This window comes from Macrobrachium rosenbergii, chromosome 48, assembly GCF_040412425.1.
Source record: "Macrobrachium rosenbergii isolate ZJJX-2024 chromosome 48, ASM4041242v1, whole genome shotgun sequence".
Classification (NCBI taxonomy): Eukaryota; Metazoa; Arthropoda; class Malacostraca; order Decapoda; family Palaemonidae; genus Macrobrachium; species Macrobrachium rosenbergii.
The window spans coordinates 52,578,621-52,597,027 of record NC_089788.1 but is presented as its reverse complement, the minus strand read 5'-3'; the positions used below and the strand labels follow the sequence as shown (position 1 = coordinate 52,597,027).

At 39.6% G+C, this 18,407-nt stretch overlaps 1 protein-coding gene across 3 annotated transcripts in view; it reads left to right on the top strand.

Moving 5' to 3' along the window:
* Window positions 1-18,407, top strand: part of Spf45 (splicing factor 45) — a 164,004-nt gene that overhangs the window by 24,896 nt on the left and 120,701 nt on the right. For all 3 annotated transcript variants that reach the window (XM_067091746.1, XM_067091744.1, XM_067091745.1), the window contains 2 exons: window positions 6,695-6,817; window positions 12,969-13,086. In XM_067091746.1, the coding sequence (XP_066947847.1) occupies window positions 6,803-6,817; window positions 12,969-13,086 (133 nt within the window). In that variant the 5' untranslated portion in view covers window positions 6,695-6,802. The remainder of the gene's footprint in view (window positions 1-6,694; window positions 6,818-12,968; window positions 13,087-18,407) is intronic.

Sequence of the window (18,407 nt, the reverse complement as noted above, 5' to 3'; positions counted from 1 at the left end):
AATTGTTTTTTCAAAAATTCACCATAAATCGAAATATTGTGCTAGAGACTTCCCGTTTGTTGAAAAATGAAGTTAATTGATTGAATATTACTAGACTGTAAGTGTTTTAGCTTACAATTGCAGTTTTCGACCATTTCAGTCGAGTTAAAGTTGACCGAAAGTCGAATTTTTCTATTTATCGTGATTTATATGAAAATATTTCAAAACTGATAAAAGCTACAACCATGAGTTATTTTCTGTTGTATTGTACATGAAATTGAGCACATTTTCATATATAAAACTTTATGTAACGACTAATATAAAACGGTGCAAATATTACGACAACGAGACGAAAGAATTTCTGAGATGTTCGGCAGAGTTACCGCGCAGACGTAAGGAAAATGTTTTTTTTCAAAAATTCACCATAAATCGAAATATTGTGCTAGAGACTCTCAATTTATTGCAAAATGAAGGTAAACGATTGAATATTACTAGAATGTAAGAGTTTTAGCTTACAATTGCGTTTTTTTACCATTTCGGTCGAGTTAAAGTTGACCAAAGGTTGAAATTTTGGCAATTATCGTGATTTATGTGAAAATATTTCAAAACTGATAAAAGCTATAACCATGAGCTATCTTCTGTTGTATTCTACGTGAAATTGTGCACATTTTCATATATAAAAGTTTATGTAACGACTAATGTAAAACGATGCAAACATTACGACAACATGACGAAAGAATTTCTGAGATGTTCGGCCGAGTTACAACGCAGACGTAAGGAAAAAGTTTTTTTTTTTTTTTTTTTTCAATTCACCATAAATCGAAATATTGTGCTAGAGACTCCCAGTTTGTTGCAAAATGAAGGTATATGATTGAATATTACTAGAATGTAAGAGTTTTAGCTTATAATTGCGTTTTTACCATTTGGTCGAGTTAAAGTTGACCGAAGGTTGAAATTTTGGCAGTTATCGTGATTTATATGAAAATATTTCAAAACTGATAAAAGCTACAACCATGAGTTATTTTCTGTTGTATTCTACATGAAATTGCGCACATTTCCATATATAAAACTTTATGTAACGACTAATATAAAACAGTGCAAACATTACGACAACGTGATGAAAGAATTTCTGGTGCGGACGTAAGGAAAAGTTTTTTTCAAAAATTCACCATAAATCGAAATATTGTGCTAGAGACTTCCAATTGGTTGCAAAATGAAGGTAAATGATTGAATATTACTAGAATGTAAGAGTTTTAGCTTACAATTGCGATTTTTGACCATTTCGGTCGAGTCAAAGTTGACCGAAGGTTGAAATTTTGGCAGTTGTCGTGATTTATATGAAAATATTTCAAAACTGATGAAAGCTACAACCATGAGTTATTTTCTGTTGTATTGTACATGAAATTGCACACATTTTCATATATAAAACTTTATGTAACGACTAATATAGAACAGTGCAAAAATTACGACAAAATGACGAAAAGAATTTCTGAAATTTTCGGCGAGTTACCAGCGGGCGTAAGAAAAAAGTTTTTTCAAAAATTCACCATAAATCGAAATATTGTGCTAGAGACTTCCAGTTTGTTGCAAAATGAAGGTACATGATTGAATATTACTAGAATGTAAGAGTTTTAGCTTACAATTGCGTTTTTCGACCATTTCGGTCGAGTCAAAGTTGACCGAAGGTTGAAATTTTTTGTAGTCAACGTACGGTACGTCCACTCGGCACCCAACAGACAATTTTAGTCGACGTATGATACGTCCAGTAGGCGTTTAAGGGTTAATAACATTTAGGATAACATAATATTAATTTTTCATTAAAAATTTAGGCTGTTTGTAACTGTTTACAACAGTTCAGTCATACGAACGATAGTTATGTACGACAATGATCATACTTTATCATATTGTTGTTAGGGGTTACTTATAATTGGCAATGAAATGTAAACAAAACAATGGTTTCTCTTTTAGACGACGTGTAGGAAAAACATATGGAATCGACATTGTTATTTCGTTTAGCATATATACTCGTTAACACGCAATCTTGCGCTTTGTGCAACCTCCAAATTTTCACTCAAAAAAATTATTTTATCATGTATCTCGTTAAGCGCTAATGACTATAAACTATCATGCATTGGCAATATGAATGAAACTCCTAAACTTCAATATGCCATGAAACTTGACCGTAAATAATGTTGGAGAGAAAAGTATTTTAATCAAAACTACTTGGCATGAAAGAACACATTTTACTGTTGTTTTAACATGTATAGCAAATGGGACGAAACCTTTCTCCATGGTTATCTTTAAATAGAAATTGAATTGATGCCGAAACAAAAATTCCTGGAAGGTATCGTTGTCCACATTCAAATAAACCTAAACAATGCAAATGGCATATGATCGCTATGTTTGTACTGTATTTTGTAATACTGTACAATTACTGTAGTAATAACCGAATACTGTACATACAATATTACTGGATACAGTGAAGTAAAGCATAACTTGTTAAAAGATCCATGGAAAAGATGTATTGTACTGTATATTTGTTATGTTTGTATTTTATAATGTGAAACTAATAAGTGAATGCAGTACTACAGGCACTAATTTTATATTTTGTGTATGATGTGACCCCCCTTAAAATTAGCTTCAAAATTAGGCCTTCAAAAGTTGCATTATGCACGAATATATATTGTATTTTGAATTTCTAAGGATACAGAAAGTAAAACAGCATTTGTAATAGCATCATCTTTACATAACCAATATTTCATAAGATACCTGTTGGTGCAAATGCTAGCCTATACATAGATGGTTTTGTAATTTATCAGTCGTCTTATACTGTAGATATGAGATAAATTCATGAAAATTTGTCATAATTTTTTACCTCGTCTTATCTAAAGGTCATCTTATACACGAAAATATACGGTAAATATTTATATATTTTGTAACTGTTTATTATTTTATATATTTTAACAGTTGTTTTCATGTGATTTGGCACATTTCATAGATTTCTGTTTTTATGTTATATCATTTGTTACTGACTGATGTCAAGAGGCATAAACTTTTTATTCTATTAAATTTTTAAGAAAACCTCCATAGCATTTAAAATGCCTTGAATCAAAACCATATAACTTTAGATTTATATCTCTGGGAGAACTGCAGAGTATCATGAATTTAACATGTTTCAGGAGTGTAAGGTTAATTTTATAATTACAGTTGAGACTGCACTTACATGGGGGTTTGGTAAATTCAAATCCCTTATATAAGATTGCTTGATACACTGGTTAGAGCATTTGCATATGTATGCATAACCTATGCACATCCTCCTGTATCTAGTATGCACTGTAAGTCATCTTTACATTACTTGAAATACTTAAAACTGTTCAGATTCCATGAAAATGTGAAAATACAATTGTTGGCAAACTGGTTTGTCTTAGGAATGTAAAGTAACAGAAGGTAAGTCTATACACAGTACTAATGCTTCCATATACTGTAACGACTTAAATAGCTCACTTCATCAGCAGTAGCTTTTACTTAGAGTTACTGTAATTGCCTTAGTGAATAGAAATTAATAAATACAGGCAGTCCCAGGTTTACGATGGGTCTGGCTTACGGCGTTCTGAGGTGACGACGCTTTTTAAATATATTCATCAGAAATTCTTTCTCGGCTTACGACGCATGTTCCGAGTTTACGACGCTTTTCAAATATATTCATCAGAAATTATTTCCCGGTTTACAATGCATGTTCTGGGGTTACGACACGTCATACTCCGATCTGACGGAAGAAATATGGCTCCAAAACGGCAGAATAATCCAAATTTGGAGATTTTTTTATGAAAAACTCAATAAAAATGTAGTTTACATCATTTTCAATACACGCAAAGCATTAAAAGTAAGGTTTTCGTAGGATTTTCTTACGATTTTCAACGATTTTTCGGTTTACGACGATTTTCGGTGTACAACACGGCGTAAAAATGGAACCACTGTCGTAAACCGGGTACTGCCTGTAGACGAATTTAAATTTTCTCTCTCTCTCTCTCTCTCTCTCTCTCTCTCTCTCTCTCTCTCTCTCTCTCTCTCTCTCTCTCTCTCTCTCTCTCTCTCTCTCTCTCTCTCTCTCTCTTAACATAAGTGTGAATTTAATAAGGTTTGCATTCACTGTTAAATAACAGTGACCATAACTGTCTTCATTAGGGAGCTGGTTGTGTCAGAGTTACAGTTTCAAGTCATGGTTATGTATATGTGTTGTACATACAGTGAATGTTAATCACAGACAATAATGATTTATGTATGAATAGAGCTGAAATGTTTTTTATGTATTTACTATGTGTGCAATATGCTTGGTGAACAGTTGTTTGCATTTTTGGAACAACGTTGATTTTTTTTACTTTTTCTGCCATGTTTGCAAATTTCTGTATGCAAATTTTGCGTAATTCAAGGGTTAACAATAGAGATTTGAGGTTATTTTTATTAATTTTTGGTTAATTTTGCCATCAGCATGGCTGTAATACTGCCATTATTATTATTACTTGAGTGCTCTTTGCTATTAGCATTATCCACCACCTTGTCAGTAGGCTGAATTTAGTTTTCTGTTATAGTGAGTAGCACTGTCCACAGGATCATTATCACTAACTGTACATTTGCTAGCAGCATCGTTCTATCAGCTTCGTAAGCAGGGTGTTCATGTGTAATTTTACACTCTTTTGTACCAGAGATTGCAATAAAGTTTTTATTTGAGCTGGAAGACTTATAGAAAACATACTAAACCCCCAGTGATGATAATGTTGCTTCTGCTTCTGAGGCCTCTCTTTAAATGGCTCCCTTGCCAGTGGCATAGACTGTTTAAGATGTGCCAAAGGTTTGAGTCTTTCTCCATCCCTTCGCTTTCAGATTTTGTTGGTAATGACCCTGATGAGTTACGTTTATGTCCTGTCAGGGCACTGCATAACTACATAAAAAGGTCTCGACACCTCAGACTGGGTTGTCGAAGACTTTTTGTTAGTACAGGCCAGATCAAGAAGGAAGTGTCCAAAAATACTGTCTCCTTATGGCTTCAAGAAGTAATTAAACAAGGTTATTATGTTCCTTCAAATCCAGAAGCCAATTCATTGCATACAAGAGCACATGATGTCAGGGGTCTAGTCCCTTCCATCACGTTTGAAAAGAACCTGTCGGTTCAAAACATCTTAAAAGGCTGGTACATGGCTACGTCAAACCACCTTCACATCATTCTATCAGCAGGACGTTGCCCACAGGTCCTTGGACACTTTCCTTGGGTCCAGTGGTGGCTGCTCAACAAGTTGTGTAGCTCATCCAGTGTCCCTAGCGGGACAATTTTTATCTTTCCTAAGATGTTAGTTTTGAAAGAGAGAGTGAATGGTTTGACTGGACTTCTTCCTCTCTCTTTCTTTTTTCTCATCTACTGGCAGGCAATGGAGAGAATTTATCCATCCAGCTGGCACTAGAGAATTTTTCCCTTATGTTAAGACCAAAGGTTTGTTATGAGAAATACAAATTGATTTAAAAATGTGTCATTTTCTGATTACTTCAGAATAGTACCAGTCTTGTTCAACTAAGGAGTGATTCTCAAAATAAAAGACAAAGGTTTGTATCCTTGGTGGAACAAATTGCAAATTTAGTATCATTTTCCAAGATATACAAACCTCAAGTCTTTTATCATAGTCCCACCTTGAATGATCCCTGCATTTGCCTGCATTTGCCTTTATTTGCCTCAGGAAGAGTAAGGCTTACTGTACAGTCAAATGAGGGTTGTGGGTTTCCCAGTGTTCACCCACTTGCTGATGATTAACTACCTTGATACCAAGCTTCAATGGTCTGATCAGCTTTCACCAAAAGTATAGCCATGTAAAAAACAAGGTTTGTATACCTAGAAAAATATGCAAATTATCCTGAGTGAGGTTTTATGGGCTGGCACTTTGCAGTGTCAGACATTTTCTGCTTTTTATTTTAGAGTTCATTCTCGTAAGTACTGTACAGCCTATATTATTTCATTTTCATTAAGTCCTGTCATCACAGCAAGTTAAGTTCTGATCTCTCAAGGGGTTTTAGGATAGGGGGATTCATCTTCATCCCCATCATGACCATTATTTGGGTATATAACTAGGCAGAGATACTTGTGGGTCATTCATCTCTTTTCCTTCATTGTCATACTTGTTCATAATTTTACTAACAAGGTTCATTTTTTAGTTATAAATCACTGGATCCAGTGACTTTAGTATTCTAATGCTCAGCTGATTTCTTGTCTCTGCGACCTGAAATGTTAGTTGCTCAACTCTCTGTCATCAACTGCTATTTTCAGACTAAAATAAAAGTAACTGATTTTTTTACCAATTTTTTATAAACTACATACACAAACCCTTTAAGACCCCAATGCCTGTCCAGACTAAGCTTGAAGTAGGACTGTTTTCCACAGGAAACTCAAAGAACCAGCTGTGCTTGTGTTAGATGTTCAAATAATGGTTCTTCTTATATTCTTACAGATTCTAAGTGTTTTGGTTTTCGTGTATAAATAGGCAAAAGTAAAAGTAGTGGGTTTGCTAAAAAATGTATTTTATCATTTTTTTCTTTTCTTTTTTTTCAAATCTTTCTACATTTAGTGTTATACTGTTTTAAATTTTTTTAAAATAATATAATAGTACTGATATTTTTACTAAAACTGGTCTCTTACCCATAAGCAATTTAACTGTTTACATTCGATCTTCAGCCAAAACGTGATCAAGCAAGACGAGCTGCTGGTACCAAACTTGCACCAGTTATTGACCTCAAATCAAGAAGGGAGGAGGATGAAAATACAGCACAGGCGTTGTTGTACATGCAAGGACAAAAGGTAAGTAGCATATATTTGTGTTCTCTTTCACAATGAAATTTTAGTGGTCATTTCTAAGGGATTTAATGCCTTGAGATAGGTGTAAGATGTGGTTGCTGCAGTGAAGGCAATAAAAAAACCCACTTATAGCCTCATCTATTCATAGAAGATGAGCTAATTATAATCATACTTTTAAATTTGAGTAAATGGCAAGATGAATATGATAAAATTTAAGGCTTTTAAATTTCTTAATCAGTATTAGATATTATCAGTGTAAAACATTTGCCAGTAGAAGTGATGTTAACTTGTTTATGGTTAGAATAAGCACAGTTACCAAATAGATATACTATAATGTAAAAACATGAATATACCCATACAAAAAATGGATTTAGTAAGCTAAAAAAAAAATATACTGTCACCAGCTCTGAATAATAATGAGGAGTCACTTCTAAGTTTCTTACGCGAGTGTTTTTCCCTCTTCAACTAAACATAACTTAAACTGGGATCTATCAGGTAATTGTTTATTCATATGTGTGACCATTCACATGAAGAATGGGAAATGAAGGACATATAAAAGAGTTTCCATTTTCATAACATTTATAATGATATGATACCAGTTTACATCTGCATTACACTCCTGAATTGTAGGAAACAAATTCTGATGTATCACAAACCTTTCTAACCTGAAACTTCTATATGCATTTCTTAAAATAAGGTACAGTACTTATATGTCTTTTTCCTGCTTCATTGGGTAGGTCCATAACTCTGTACATGATTCAGTCTCTCAGTCTCTTTATAACAATCACACCAACCACAGAGTTCACTAGTAAAGAACTGATTCCTGGTTTTTTTTTTTTTTTTTTTTTTTTTTTTTTTTTTTTTTTTTTGTAGAATTACTGCTTAACCTTAGCTACTTGTAAGAGATCGTACAGTTATGAAATAGCAAGATTCCTCCTACCAAAGCATGTGACTCTTGAAAGCTTGGCAAGAGCAACTTCTCTCTGATGAAGGAGAGGAACAATTTGTAGCATAATTCCCTACTCTGGATTCCCTGCTCCATATAAATACTCTTTAAATTTTCCATATATAATATGGTTATTTATCCAAATCACAGGGATGCTGGGGTGGTAAAATTACTGGTGGTATTGTATTGCACATGTATCCCAAAGTCAGTAGACACTGGAGCTTTATTTAATGGCATTAAACATTATGGCTTAGTGCCAAAGGATTAAGCTAAAAATTATTATCATAAGTACTTTGAATCTCACTTTAATTCTGCTACAGATCAAGCTATATTCACTTGAAGGAAAGAAAAGCAGACTTGAGTGCAAAGTTAATATTGATTTCCATGATGTCCTGGAAGAGGAAGATGACTTTACCCCAGAAATAATGGCTGTCTGACTCAGTTACCACAAGAAAAGTTTCAACTTGGAGGTGGCACAATGCTACATACAAAGAAGGATGGTCCAAAGAGCCTCTGAGTATCTCTTGAAAAAAAGATTGGGATCATCCTGATTCAGAATGTTAAACACTATGGTAAGAATATTCTATCAAAGCAGGTAATGATACACAGGTAGCTTTGCTAAGTTCAAACCTTATCCAGATGGAAATACTGAAGCAGTTACCAATCATATATCCTTCAACACCAAAAACTGGGTAGAATTCGGCAAAAGACCTTTACAGCTTCTTGGAGGAAGGCATTTAAAGTCAATGCCCCCTCATATTTTTTCAGTTAAAAAACTGGGTGGGAACAACAACATCAACTTACTGAACTTCTCATCTAAAACTTAGCCTGATTATATAACTATACTATATCTCCCCATCAGTTGTTAAGAAATTCAAAAGTAGACATGACCATTGCTTCATGTGTTATGAATATGACCGTACTGATTTAAAGTCATGGAGCAGACAAAAATTATGTCAGTTTTCACTGTAAGGTGAGTATTCCCCAAATTCAAAAATTTGCTTATTATAATTTTGAGTAGGATGTCCTGGAAACTGCAAACAGTGAGCATATAAATATTAGTTAGTACTAAAAGAGTCGACGGGGGCTATTAAAAGCCTTGAATTAGCACTTGCCAGTGTTATATGTTACTTGCCGGCCTGGGATTGGCAACGGAGTGTTATAAAATGGCTGACAGTAATAAAAAAACTGAGAAGAATGAAAAGACTGGGAATACTAACCTTGCTTATTTCCTGTCGTCAAGCTACTGAAAGGCACTATGATACTCAGTTAACGATTAACTACCTTTACTTAACAAGTAGTAACAATAGCTCACAAATTAAATACAACCATGGGCACACATGAATAATAATAGATAAAAAAGTAAGTATTTAACGGTGCTATAAAAGAGGAAATTCCTTTGTTCCGTCGCACATGGAGGATTCAAGCGATGAAGAAAAGAGTGATCTGAGATTTGTCCTGCGTCACATATGATTAAGGCATCCCGCTGAAAGAGAGAGTGCTTGATTTAATGATATTATAGAAATAGCATGCATTAAGGCCCTAAATATATATCATCAATCTATCCTAGCTCACAGCAATCTCGCGCCCAAATGCTTAAAGATTGCTCTAACCACTCGAGCAGGCATGTGGACGGCACAGCCAGTCAAAAGACACTTTGGTAGTATTATGTTCCTGATCAGGAAATCAACTAAGCATGCAGACAATGGGTGGCAGTGGTTTGGAAAAGGGTTGACTATGGAAAGGAGATACGGAGATGATGGGAGAGAGAGAGAGAGAGAGAGAGAGAGAGACGTACACATGGTAGATCACAGGAGTTACTTGGAGGGGTTTCGTTAACAAAAGTCAAGAAATAATTCAGTAGGAGGAAAAACAGGCTGCCAAAATACTCGAGTTTGTCTTAGACTTAACGTATGAATCCAGGGCAACTATCCAGTAGGGTTTTCCTGAACTGAGACACATCACACGGGAGGGTTGGTGGTCCTGTGAAATAAGCGTGCGGGGAAAATGGACGTCCACTCACTACTAAGGCCAAAATACCATTGAGAGTAAACCCGGGTGCACCCAGCTGACAGCGCGGCCGGAACACCTCAGGACCCAATATGGCCACTGCTTCAGGTAGTGACTTCCAATCTTTAAAGCGGCTTCCTCTCGACAACCTGTAACAACACGAGATTCCGGCAGCAGAGAGAAATGATAAAGGAACGACACAATGAGAGGAGTATGCTATGTGGGCAGCCATTTGCACTTTGTTTTGTATGGGGCCGGCCATCTTATGAGCGAGGGTTAAGCCTTGCACGTAAAATATCAGATACTTGAAGAAACCTTTAGTTTTTCAAATTTGGCTTCACAGATTACCTAAAAAGTAATGGGAGAGATTCTTTATCTTGATTTTCATCCTCTTAGGGAATATAAAAAAAATACTTCTAACCTGTCCAAGGGACTCTGTCTATAAGCCTGGTACTCTTGCTACTTCTGAATTTGTCACTAAGCCTGGCTCTCCTGCTCCAACTGAATTCTCCCTGATCATGTCAAGCTCATTACCTGACCTGTTTGAAACAGGGAAGAAGGCTGAAGAGAATAGCCTAATGGAATTTAGTTCAGCTGAGTTTAACCATGCTATTTCAGGGGATAACACAAACAATAATTTCCACTCTAGTAGCTCAGACTTTGTCTCATCACTACAAAAGAAACCAAAACATAAGGAATATTTTGGATGCCCATTAACAAGAAGTCGGTAACAGCTGTCTTGCCTAGAGATACTAAACCCTTTGAGATATCACTATTCTTTGCTGTGCTTGCTGAATGCCCGAGTGTCCCCTCAACACCCATTCCTCAAGATGACCAAAATCATCAATTACCTCAACCTCTCATAACTAGAGACCTCAAAATTCCTTGTGCCACTGAAGCAAGTACCAGATTCTCTTCCTCCTAAGGTGAACAAGTTTAAGCCATCATACTACTTTTTCTGAGCTAGTATGTCTGTCAAAAAATGCATATATGTAATGTTTTAAATTCAAGTCAGACATTTTTTAATGGAACTGTAAGGGCCTGAGAGCTAGAGCAGAATAGTTCAAGGTTATGTTAAATGATTATAATCCAAGAATTGTTTGCTTACAGGAGACCATGGTTGCCAATTATCCTTTCAATCAAGGCTTATATTATGCAATATTTCACCCATTCCTATGGTAGTGCTGAAATTTTTTTACAGGAATCTGTGCATCATTCTATCTTAAACCTGAATATTTCTCTTCAAGCTGTAGCTGTCAATATATAATCTGAAATAACCATTGACCATTTGCTCCCTATGTCTTCCTCCCAGGTGTGGCTTTATTGAAATGATATTCACATCTTAGTAATCCAGCTTTTCACTCCATTCTTACTGCTTTGCAATTTCAGTTCTCCTGATCTTCCTTGGGTAGTGATGATGATTTATTGGATTCAGAAGGGAAAATTATAGAAATTATTAACAATAATCTAGAGACTTGGTCTCATGATGCCTCAGTGACTTTCATAATAATATGATATTCATGTGTATGCTTAGACTTCGCTTTCTGCTCTCCCAGTATCCACTTAGATTTTGTTTGATCAATATGTGATTATTTGAATGGCAGCAACCACTTGTCACGTCACTTGAAATATGTTCAAAATACACTTAATTTTCTCCTAAATGGAATGCTGAAGTGACAGAAACAAGTGCAAACTGCTGTCAGGGTGTTTCCTGGGCAGAGAATTTGAATTTTTGAACTCATTTATTGAATCTCATCATTTTTAACTGAACCTTGAAATTTGTTCATGATGCTATATCAAAAACTAAAAGAAAACTCATGGACCTGCATCTCAGTGGTGGAATAAAATGGACGGTGTTCTCAGAAAGGTTGCTAGAAAAAAAATACAGAATACCCTGTATAAGAAAACAGTTGCTCCTCTGAGAGCAGGATATGTTAATGTGCTTTTGCCAATCAGCAAAAGTATTTTTTACAAATTAAGAGTCATGGCAGTATTACAATATTGGGATCAATTCTAAAACCAGTGAGAACTGTTTTGAGAGAGTAGAAAACTTTGTGGCAAGTTTGTCCTTTCTCCTTTACCCATTTTAAAATTAAATGATATTGTAGTTGGTGATCCTTTTGAAGTTACTGAAAACTAAGCCAACATTTTTCAGGTACTGTATCTCAAGCTCAAGGGACATGGACCAGATCAGGGAATGGTGTAATCGGTGGGTTATGAGGGTGAACTGTAGTAAAACAAAAACACTGTTGATTAGCCAATCTCGTACAGATTTCCCATATAACAGTGATAAAATCATTAAAACATGTTTTAGGTCATTTGTACTTCCTTTACTGGAATACTGTTCTCTGGTGTGGATGTCTGCTTCTGCCAGAGATTTATCTCTTTTACAAAGAGTGGTTCATGGTGGTAGGTTTCTGTTCCCAAATAGTAGCAGTTATGACTTGGACCATCAATGGATGGTCTCTTGTTTGTCACTTTTTCATAAGTTGTATTTCATCAGAAATTTTTCACATTCACAAGTGATCCCTGATCCCCTTTATCTGCCAGAGCAACCAGATTTGCTGAACAGCAGCACCAATATGCAGTAAATGTGCCATGCTGTCGAACTTCTCAGTTCCAGAGGTCCTTTATTCCTCACACCACTGGACTGGAACAGCCGTCCAAAGGGTGTTGTGGAATTGGAACTTTGGAAGTTCAAGCAAAAATGCATTGCAATACTTCCCTAATACCATTCTTCTTGGATTTTGATACATTTTTATCTATTTATCTATTTATTAATTTATTTTTCTTTTTTAATAAGTGGTATTTCATCTTTCCGTATTTCCCTTTACTTCCTCTTACTTCTTCCTAATGAACACCATATTCTTTGGAAGCTTGAATTTCAAGTCAATGTCCCCTGTGGATTTGTTCCATATGAATAGGTTTTATATACTTAATAATAATAATAATAATAATAATAATAATAATAATAATAATAATAATAATAATACTAAAAAAGCTAACACCAATTTTGAATTGCTTTACTCTGCTTTGCTGACCTTCAGCAGTTGATTCCATTTTTGTACCACTGCTTTGCTTACAAGGTAACACAAAATTTAGTTTAAAATATTAAATTTGTATATATTTGTACAGGATGTTATTGCAGTATCCAGACTATTATATGCATGAGTTTAATATTTTCTCATTTTTTAACAGGAATATAGTCGAAGTAACTCAGGAGGTTCTGGTTATGTTGGTTCCAGTGATCCCGAATGGAAGTTTATCAATGAATATGATCCGTTGTGGCCAAATGATTATGAAAAAGTTGTCAAAGGTAAAATATTAGTTTGTTAATTGTAATGAGTGTAATTTTTTTTAACATCTGGATGGAAAACATTAAGGTCGAGATTTTGGCTTGACAGATAGGACATGCCTAAATGATGATGTGTCTCTCCTGTGAGAATTTCCCTTTCTAGCCATGGATGACTCACTCGCCATCATTACACTTTTCCATTCATGGTTTTCACGCATTCTTTTGTTTTGCTATGTGGCTGCTAATAAATCTTGTACTAATTTTTTTTACAGTCATAAGGCTAGGACTATTGCTACCATGCAGTTGCCCCCTTTGATGTATTTTCATGGTTTTACATTTTGTTCATGAGACTTACCTGTCAGATATATATATAGCTGTATTCTCTGAAGTCCGACAGAATTTCAAAAAACTCACGGCACACGCAGTGGGGCCAGGTGGTTAGTACCCATTCCCGCCGCTGGGAGGCGGGTATCAGGGACCATTCCCGTTTTCTATTCAGATTTTCTCTGTCGCCGTTACTGTCAACATCTGTTTTCAGTACTCCGTCTTTGGATTTCGTAAACTCGTTATTTTTCACTTAAGTATTCGATTTGACTTGGTTTTTATCACGGCTGCATCGTGATTGGATTGTGAATTGGCATACGCTTTTGTGGACTTTTTTTTGGATTGGATTTTGATTGCTCTTTGAATGATGTCTGGATCTAGTTCTGCTAGCTTCAGAGTATGTTGTGCGAATGAGTGTAAGGTGAGGCTACCGAAGACTTCAGTAGATCCTCACACTGTATGCACGAGGTGGATATTAAATGATCGCTGCAAGGAGTGTGAGACTTGCCGGATGCAAGCTGGAAGGTGTTTGTTACCTATATCCGCAAGTTGGAGCGTGATAGGATCTGGAGGTCTTCCTCCAGGAGTGCTAGTAGAGTAAGGATATTTATTCCTCTCCTGTAAACCCGAGCTTCTCGGGGGGAAAGCAATTAGATCCAAATTTAAGACAACAATTTGGAGCGGAAGGTGATACTTTCGCCTAATTTATTTTGTCAAGTACTTGCTTTGGCAGTACTTTTACTAAAATTGGAATGTTACAAATTATAAACACCATCCGTGCTCTGGAATCGAAAGTGATTTCTCTTTAAAGTGCAGTAAGTGTTGTGATCCCCCTAGTGCAGTGGAGGGGGCGTCAGATCGGCCGTATAATGCCTCTAGGCCTGGACCTCTGTCGGACTCCCAGGACTTTGGGAGTGGGCAGGACCTGTTGACGCTTCCCAGGCTGCCAAGGATCGTGCACGTGCACGTATCCTGAAGGACTGCTTCTCGTCCTCTCAGATCGGCCCCATAACGCTTCTAGGCCTGGACCTCTGTCGGACTCCCAGGACTCAGGGAATGGACATGTCGAAAGCCGCAAGAGGGTTACGGGGGCTTCCCACCGATCTGGCGTCCCTTCGGCAGGATCTGTTGACATTTCTCAGGCTGCCAAGGATCGTGCTCGTGCACGTATCCTGAAGGTTTGCTTCTCGTCCTTCGAGGCGTCCTCCCCGTGCAAGGGATGGAACTCTCGGAAGGACTCTCGCCCGCTTTAGAGTAGCTTCAGAGAAGAGGACGCTTCACGTCCTCTTTCTCAAGGCGTATTTTCGTCTTCTTTGAGTGTTTCGACGCTTTTCCATCGGCTGCAGCGTGACACTCCGCAAGCAGCTATCCTGGACGCTTCTGTAGCTGCTCGTCAGGATGCCCCTCTCGCTGCTGTGCACGACGGATGGACACTCGACAGGACGCTCATCAGGACTTCTCTTTGGTTGCTCGTCGTGACTCTTCAGAGCAATCAAAGACCGCTCGCTGGATCGCCATCGTGGCGATCGGCTGCAGCCTGGCGCTCCGCAAGCAGCTATCCTGGATGCTTCTGTAGCTGCTCGTCAGGACGCTCCTCTTGCTGCCGTGCAGGACGCTCGGCTGGACGCTCATCAGGACGCCTCTTTGGTTGTTCAACTTGACGCTTCAGAGCAATCAAAGACTGCGGGGAATCGAAGCTCCCTTCTGCGTGTTGCAACGCAAGGTCTTCGTTCTCCCAAGGACTTGGGAGACTCTCTGGTTTCTTCCATTGAAGAGAGAGAAGTCTCTTGTGAGTCGGAGCCTGCAGACCTTGAGCAGCCTCCTACTTCCTCGTCTACGGTCTACCAGGTGTTAGCCGGTCTTCTCAAGGTCTTGTTTGGCGACAAGTTCAAACCCTCGGCTCCTCTCTCTCCTCCTTTGCAGTTAACTTCGTCCAAGACGATGAGAGCGTCGGGGTTTGTTAAGATGACTTTGTCTCTGGCGACGAAGAAGGCCTTCAAGAAGGTTAACACCTGGATTGAGGAAAGAAAGACCCAAGGCAAGACTTCTTTTACCCTGCCTCCGTCCAAGCTTTGCGACAAGGCAGGTTTGTGGTACTAGACCGGAGAGGACGTCGGCTCAAGTGTTCCTTCGTCATCCCAGGTGTCTTCGCTACCTTGGTCGACGCGCCTAGAAGGTCCTTCCTATCTGCAACCAAAGTGTCGTGGACTTTGTCGGAGACGGATCTCCATTTGAAGGGACTTTTTCGTCCCATGGAAGTCTTTTATTTCCTGGACTGGTGTTTGGGGACTCTAGACGTTAAGATTAGAAGTTCCTTCTCTATCAGCCTGAGGGAGCTGTCCAGCGTCTTGATCTGCTTGGACAAGGCCGTCAGGGATGACTCGGAGGAACTGGCTTCCCTCTTTTGTATGGGCCTCTTGAAGAAGAGGGCCTTGTACTGTAACTTTACACTAAGTCAGTTTCTCCATCGCAGAGGGCAGAATTGCTGTTCGCCCCGTTGTCGAGCCATCTCTCCCCCCTGTCTTTGGTCAAGGATCTCGCCGCCAGCTTGAAGGAGAAGGCCACTCAAGATCTCTTGGCCCACTCGTCAAACGCCCGGCAGTCCCTTTGTCGTCGTCGTCCGGTCAGACCTCCAGGAAACAGAAGCCCTTTCATAGAGGAGCTTCTTCCTATAGATCCTCTCCCCAAGGAAGAGGTCTTTCCAGAGGCGGAGCCCCGCCTAAACCTAGGGGCAAGAAGTGACCTGCAGCGCCTCCAGACGCCTGTAGGAGCCAGGCTTCTTTCGTTTGCGGGAGCCTGGAGAGCAAGAGGGGCGGACTCCTGGTCCCTCCTAATTATCGAGAGGATGCAAGATCCCCTTTCGACACGCCACATCTGTGCATGTCGCCCAGGGATTTGTTGCCCTTCTACCATCAAGAGAAGCAACAGCCCCTTTTCGAGTTATTAGTGCAAATGCTCGAGAAAAAAGCTGTGGAGCTAGTCCTGGAGTTGGACTCCCCAGGATTTTTCTGCCGACTGTTTCTAGTTCCGAAGCATTCGGAAGGATGGAGATCAGTCCTAGATGTCAGCGGACTGAACCGCTTCATGGCGAAGGGGAAGTTCACGATGGAGACGTCCTAGTCTGTTCTAGGAGCATTTAGACCAGGAGATTGGTTGTCTCGCTGGAACTTCGGGACACCTTCTTTCACGTCCCCATACATCCCCAGTCGAGGAAGTTCCTGAGGTTTGTATCGGGGACGAGTGTTCCAATTCAGAGCTCTTTGCTTCGGGATAAGCATAGCCCCTATAATCTTCACGATCATCATGAAGAATGTGGCGAGATGGCTTCACTTAGCGGGCATACGAATCTCGCTTTACCTGGACGATTGGCTCATTCCAGCCTCTTCGCAGTCAAAGTGTCTGGAGGACCTGAAATCGACTTTGAAGTTGACGTCCCTAGGACTTTTAGTAAACGTAGACAAGTCCCATCAGATCCCGACGCAGTCCATAGTGTTCTGGGGATTCAGATGGATTCAGTGGCTTTTCAAGCTTTTCCGTCCCAGGAACGGCAGCAATGCTTTGGAAAAGTCCCATCCTACCTGGGGAAGGAAACATGCCCGGTGAGGGAATGGTTGAGTTTGCTGGGGACCATTTCCTCGCTGGAGAAGTTGGTTTCCCTGGGAAGACTGCATCTCAGATCCCTCCAGTTTTTTCCTGGCGGAAAACTAGATAAACTAGGAGGATCTAAAGGAGTCCCTGAGGATCTCTCCCCAGTCAAGGATCTCCTGAGGTGGTGACTTGTCCCCTCAAAGTTGGCAGAAGAGGTTTTCTCTACACCTTCAGAGCCCCGATATAGTGTTGTTTTCCGGCACGCGTCCAGGAGGGATGAAGAGCAACACTAGGGGAAGGAAGTGTCAGGCACCTGGAGAAGGGAACAGGTGTCCTGGCACATCAATCTCAAAGAGTTTAGGGCGATTCTGCTGGCCCTGCTTTTTCTTCGAGAGCCAAGCTTCAGGCCGAGTGATACAGGTAAACTCGGACAACACCACAGCCCTGGCATACCTCAAGAAACAGGGAGGAACTCACTCCCGGTCCCTGTTTGCCCTGGCGTAGGATTTCCTGCTTTGGGCGCATGCTCGGGGTATCACGATCCTTACGAGGTTCGTGGCAGGAGTGGAGAATGTCCACGAGGACCTTCTCAGTCGGCAGCGTCATCTTCCGCCGACCGAGTGGACCCTTCATGAGGAGGTGTGTCAGGAGCTGTGGAGATTATGAGGAAGTCCCTTGGTGGATCTCTTCACGACATCCAGGACAAGGAGGCTTCCTCTATACTGCTCTCCCGTACTAGATCCAGGAGCGGTAGCGGTAGTTGCCCTCGTCTGGGATTGGAAGGGATTGGATCTTTACGCCTTTCCTCCCTTCAAGATTCTGGGGGAGGTCATCAGGAAGTTCGCAGCGCCGGAAGGGACGCCAATGATGTTGATCGCCCCCTTTTGGCCAGTGGCAGGGTGGTTCACAGAGGTCATGACCTTCCTGGTGGACTTCCCAAGAGCGCTTCCCCTTAGAACCGATCTGCTCAGACAGCCCCACTTCAAAAGGTACCACAAAACTCCCCACTCTGAGTCTGACTGCGTTCAGACAATCACGAAATTGGCGAGAGTGAGGGGTTTTTCATGAGCAGTGGCAAGGGCTATCGCCGGCGCCAGGAGACCTTCCTCCAATTTGGTGTACCAATCTTAGTGGGCCAATTTCAGGAAAGGGTGCAGAAGCAAGGGGATTTTCCTCAACCTCGATCTCTGTGCCTTAGATAGCAGACTTCCTTCTTCATCTTGGGGAGAAGGAAAAGCTAGCAGTCTCGACAATTAAAGGACGTTGAAATGTGCTCTCGGCAGTCTTCAGACATAGAGTTTTAGACTTAACCGACAATAAGGATCTTCACGATCTCTTGAGGTCCTTTGAGACTTCTAAGGTACCTCATCCGTGGACGCCTTCCTAGAACCTGGATATCGTCCTAGAATTTTTGAAGTCGGTTACATTCG